General features: G+C 42.9%; 1 protein-coding gene across 1 annotated transcript in view; it reads left to right on the top strand.

Annotated features, from left to right (window-relative positions):
* Positions 1 to 5765, top strand: part of LOC122816031 (DCN1-like protein 3) — a 177106-nt gene extending 171341 nt beyond the window's left edge. The window contains exon 3 of the mRNA XM_044088875.1: positions 5460 to 5765. Within this exon, the coding sequence (XP_043944810.1) occupies positions 5460 to 5765 (306 nt within the window). The remainder of the gene's footprint in view (positions 1 to 5459) is intronic.
* The last annotated feature ends 395 nt before the right edge of the window (positions 5766 to 6160 follow it).

The raw sequence follows: 6160 nt of genomic DNA on the forward strand, positions 1-6160 counted from the left end.
CTGTGCTTTATTTAATCAGCGCACTATCCATCATCGGTACATTTTTGCTTCTAAATATTTTGGATCACGGCTTAATTATCCAGAAATGACGTCGGTTAGCAATCCGACTATCGGAATACCTAAAAAATGCAAAGAAAAAGACAGAGACAGGCAGCTGAGGTCCAAAACTGCCGACGACGCTTCTCCTAAGCCAGTCGCCAGAACTCAGTGAAGCACTTTCGCAGCCCCTGATACCCGCTACTTGTGATCCGCAGGCCTCTACTGAGTCCCATTCAGAGTCCAGTATGCCGCGAGATGCTTCAATTATGGAACCTGTGGATGTCTCTACCTTGGATGGGTCCAGAGCCGCTGTGCAGGCACCGGCTTCTGAGGGTGTATTCAGGCCTACAGATTTGTATATTAAACTGACACCATCTTCAATATTAAGGCCAAAATCTCAATCTATGTCTATAAAACCGATGCCTAGGCCACATGTGCAGGCCCCTATGCCTAAAAAACAAATGATCAAAATGGCTGAAGATTTAATTACTCTAATCAGGTATAGCCAACCCCCCACCTTCAAAGAGGCCAAGGGCTGAACTTGACTATGAATCTTCTGAACAGGAATCTATTTCTTCTGACTCTTCTAATGAACAGGATTTGTCTATACCTACTTATGAGGACTCTTATGCAGAGGATTTCATTCCTTCTGCTTCTCCCCCTGAGGATTTTTCTTTTGGGGAAACTTTTCATACCTTAAGGGAACATTTCCAGTGGGAAAGTCAGGATTTTTCTGAATCCAGAAAGAGGCTTAGGTATTTTCTTCTTCTTCCTCAGCATAGGCCTTTGGCTATACATCCTGTACTAGACATTGTTGATGATCTGCTTTCAGAATCCAATATGGCCCCTGATTCTCTGCCTCCAGCCCCTTGTAAGCCAGACCAGATACTACAGGGTTCCTGATTCCCACAAATTCCTTTTCAAAAATTCTGTTGCGGACCCTGAAACCATTTCTCACGGGCCCAAGGGCATTAAGGCTTCTTCTGCTAAAAATCCTACCCCTTCTGATAGAGACTCCAGGGCGCTGGATAGATGGGAAGCAAAGGTTTATACTTCTGCAGCCTTGGCAATCAGGGCTTTAAACTGTCAATTCCATATGCTAAAATATCAGCAGCATATCATGGGACTGCTCAAACAGAAAATGATGTTGATTTCTGACTGTGTGGAAAATAAAGATTTACAGGATTTATTGCATTCAGCTGAACAAGTTGGAAAACATACTTTGCAATGTGGTTTTTATTCTTTGGAAGCCTCTTGCGGGGCTGCTTTTACTGGGTCTGTGCTTAGAAGGCATGCTTGGCTTAAGGAGCAATCTCTGCCTGATCATGTTAAAGCAAAATTGTTGGATGCTCCTTTGCAGCAGGACCGTCTGTTTGGCAATAAGGCTGAAGAAGTCCTAAAAAAGATGGAAGATGAGGCTAAATCTATGCAGACTGTGAAAGATTTCTTACAAGTACAACCTCCAAGATTTAGTAGGCACTGGCCTACTAAGAACTGGTCCTTTCCAGTTCCTTCCAGAGCCACTCAAGCCAGACCCAGACATGCCAAAAGCACCAAGTTTCAGTCCCAAGGGACTTTCAGAACTAAGCAATGGGGTGCCTCCTTTTCCAAGTCTGGAAACAACAAGACACCTCCCTATGGTAAATAGTCTCAATGACTTTCCTTTAGAATTACCAAGCACTTACCTTTTAGCCACCCCTTTGGGGAGAAAACTGGCACTTCATGCAAAAAACTGGCAACTTATAACCCAGGACAAATGGGTTTTAAATGTAGTGTCCCAGGGATACAGATTTCATTTCCACACGTTGCCAACTCCAAGTGGATGGTCAGACCTGCCCCCAAGTCAGTGGGCAGAGGCTCAGAAACAAGTACTTTACCTCTTAAACATGGGGGCTATTCAGCTAGTACCAGAAGAGGAAAAGGGACAAGGTTTCTATTCCAGACTTTTCCTGGTACCCAGAAAAGACAAATCATGGCATCCAATTCTGGACTTGTCTACTCTAAACACTTTACTGGACATTCCAAAGTTCAAGATGCTGACTCACCAGTTACTTCCTATGTTAGGCAAAGATGCCTGGTTGGCAACTCTAGATCTAAAAGAGGCATATCTGCATATCCCAATCAGAGAATCTTGTAGAAGATACCTCAGCTTCAAAGCAGGCTTTTTGCATTATCAGTTCTCTGCGCTGCCCTTTGGCTTATCTACTGTGCCCAGGGTCTTTACAAAGTGCCTGGCTCCAGTAATTTGCATTTTGCAGGCAAAGAAATATTCAAATATATCCATACCTGGACGATTGTCTAATTCAGGCAGAAAACAAGGCCATTCTTCTAAAACATCTGGCGTTTGTAAAAAGGGTTCTAATGTGTCTAGGGTACACCATAAACGAAAAAAAATCACAATTAGTACTCTCTCAAAAATAACATTCCTGGGTACAAGCTTGAATACAACTGCCCAGATGGCTTACGTTACGCCAGAAAAACAAATTCAGTTGGTGACTTACATCAAACAGGTGGCCACAAAAATCCTGCTATCAGCAAGACAAATACTGCAAGCCTTGAAGTTCATGGCCTCCTGCATTCTTCTAATTCCATATGCAAGACTGCATATGAGGAAACTTGTGGGACTTAAAAAGTTTATGGACACAACATTCTCACAGCCTGGAAACAAAGATTCCTATCATACCTTGCCTGCAACTAGAGTTCCTTTGGTGGGCAGAGGCCTGCCACCAAAACAAGGGACTGCCTTTCACACCACCCCCTGCCACCCAAACCTTAACTACAGACGCATCAGATTATGCATGGGGGGGGCTCATTTGGCAGGGAAGCGCATTCAGGGTAAATGGAGCTTTAATCAAATTCTCCTTCATAGCAATCAAAAAGAAATGCTAGCTGTACAGAAAGCACTGACAGCCTTCAAGGACTACCTTCATCCAGAGCAACTAATGGTAAAGACTGACAACACCACAGGTATGCGGTACATAAACAAGCAGGGGGGTACACATTCCTACCTCCTCTGCAGACAAGCCATGGCATTGTGGAACACAGCCTTGAGCTATCAAGTACAACTACAAGCCCAATTCCTGCCAAGAAAGCTGAATATTTTGGCAGACGATCTAAGCAGAAATCTCATGGACCCACACGAATGGAAACTGGAACCATGGATTTTCAACATGTTGACATGCAAATGGGGGAGCCCAGACATAGATCTCTTTGCCTCACCCCAGAACTACCAGTTGGACAAATTTTGCACAAGAACTCCTCACAAAAAAGCCTGGAAAGTGGATGCTGTGTCCTTCAGCTGAGAAAACCTATCAGTCTATGCTTTCCCCCCTCTGCCTTTGCTCTCCATAGTTCTACTAAAAGTCAAACAGGACAAACCAAAGAGGATTTTGCTTGCTCCAGACTGGCCTCACCAACACTGGTGCCCACTCCTACGCAGTCTGTTACAACTTTCTCCATGGCACCTGCCTCAGACACCTTCCTTATTGACTCAGCAGAACAACCAAATTCTGCACCCTTAGCTCCAAACATTGAATCTTGCAGCTTGGCTAATCACTTAAATTCTCCCTTAGCATCCCTCAGCAAACCTGTGATGGATGTAATTTTGGAGGCGAGAAGACCTAGTACCAGAAAATCTTATGGTGACAAATGGAAAAGATTCTGTGCCTGGAATCAATCTCAAGGGATGACCACAGCAGTGCACAATTTACCTCAGATTTTGCAATACTTAACTGAGATGCTTCACAGGGGCCTATCTTTTTCTTCCGTAAAAATCCATGCCTCAACCATTTCAGCTCATTACAACACAGAACCCCCCCCCCCCTTCTCTCATCCTCTGTTACAGCAGTATCTCAGAGGTGCCAAAAACTTAAGGCCACCCAGGAGAGCTCCAGCCCCTGCCTGGGACCTTAACTTTGTATTGGAAAAACTCACTCCACCTCCTTTTGAGCCAGCTGCTACTGCAGACTTAACATTCCTTTCCTGGAAAACAGCCTTCCATTTAGCAATCACTTTGGCTAGAAGGATTTCTGAATTACAGGCCCTTATAAACAGTGGAGCCTTTCATCATCTTTCATGTGGACAGGGTGTCAGGACCAACCCATCCTTCATGCCCAAGGTGGTATCCAGTGTGGCTCTTAATCAGTGCATTCACTTGTCAACTTTCTTTCCCAATCCACAGAACAAAGGGGAGAGGATTCTACATTCATTGGATGTACACAGACAACTTAGATTTTACTTGGACAGGACTAAATCTCGAAGAAAATCTGAACAACTGCTGGTAGCATTTGCTGCAGGGGCAGAGGGAAAGGCTATTTCAAAGCAAACCATTTCCAAATGGATAAGCCATTGCATTCATTTCTTCTATAAGCACCATGGAAAACCTATCCCCCAGGGAATCAGATCCCATTCCACCAGGGCTGCATCTACTTTTACAGCCTTTCTCAGAGGTGTTCCTACCAGGGATGTTCTAGAAGCTGCTACCTGGAGTTCAGTTCATACTTTCACCAAGCACTATCACTTACCAATTTTCTCTAAATCCAGAGCTGGCTTCGCCACTGCTGTTTTGCAGGGCCTTACAGCCGTTCCTAATACTGTATAAATCCATCCTCCCAACCTTAGCTTTGGGAATCTACCCAAATGTAATGACTGCAACAGTGAAACCCGAAGAACATAGTACAGTTGTGTACGCTTACCATAAATGTAGATGTTCGAGTGTATTCACTGTTGCAGTCCTGGTTACACTCCCTCCAGCCCCCTGTTTTTTCTTACTATGCCTCTCCTTTATTTTTCTACACTTATTTTGATGTGTTTGCTTTGGTTTGGAGGTATATATTTTTGTGTTTAAAATTATTTATATATTTTGATCCCCATTTGGGGGGCACCTGACATCTGGGGCAAGAAAAACTGATGTAATGGTGTCTGCTGCATGTTTTATACCCCTGATGACCTGACGTCATGGAAGAAGGGACAGCAACCGACGCAAGACCCACGACTTTGTTAATCAGGCCGACTGAGGGCAACCTGCCAGCAGATTACTGAAATGTAATGACTGCAACAGTGAATACACTCGAACATCTGTATTTATGCTAAGTGTCCACAACTGTACTTCAGTTGTACAGCTCTGCACTTCGCAAAACATGTATTTCAGAAGTTCTGTGAAACTAGATGAAAAATAAAATAAACAGCAGTTTGTGGTACAAAGTAAGTACTAAGTGTTTCTGAAATGACTCCGTTATTAGAAGTCTTTCATTAGCAGAGATTTTTTTATTTATTTGTTTTTATAACACTGATCAGTTTGGTCACAGTGTGCACACGCTTGATGAAACTTTGGTAAAACGCTTCAGGAGTCTGTCTGGTATGTGGTCTTGGCTTCAGTTTTCATTACTTTTTTTAAAATGTATATATTTTATGTTTCTTAGAGTCACCATAAAGAATTGCCTGAAGTTCACAATAACGGGACAAGGAAGGAAGATTCTAGTTTTTTGGATAAACCAAAACTCAGCCTTCTAAGTGAAAGCCTGCACTGTGGAACCATTGTTCCAGAGTATTCAAAGGCTAAGATTGAGGAACTGTTTGCCAGATATAAGGATGAACAGGAAGATGCCATCCTAGCTGAGGGAATGGAAAGCTTCTGCAATGACCTGTGTGTTGATCCTACTGAGTTTGTTGTCCTGGTCTTGGCCTGGAAGTTTCAAGCTGCTACAATGTGCAAGTTTACCAGGTAGTGTCAACCTTGTTTTCTTTTTCTCCTCCTTTTAGTTTCCCTGGTAAAAGCTGTCCTGTTTTCAAAAGAAGTAGCCTTCACCACCCAGTGTACATCAGAAAATGGCATGACTTTAAGCTTTTCCAAATAAGAAAAACAAAGGTCATGTCCGTTTGTCTTCACATTCTTGTGTTCTTTTGCTCACCTTTCTGCTTTTTAAATCAATTTTTTTAATGTCCATCTGTGTTTTTCATTGAGTGGTATTCTGTTTTGTTTAACATAGACACTTGTTGCAAGAACTGGTGTTGTATAGTTTTAAAAAAAAAAAAAAAAGGGCAGAAGGTTCAGGTGATGGCTACCTAGCGATTCTGTATGCAGTTTCTCACCTTTAATTCTCTTGTCTTTGTATGCATTCTT

This window comes from Protopterus annectens, chromosome 1.part1 (assembly GCF_019279795.1).
Source record: "Protopterus annectens isolate FY-2018-M chromosome 1.part1, PAN1.0, whole genome shotgun sequence".
NCBI classification, from domain to species: domain Eukaryota; kingdom Metazoa; phylum Chordata; order Ceratodontiformes; family Protopteridae; genus Protopterus; species Protopterus annectens.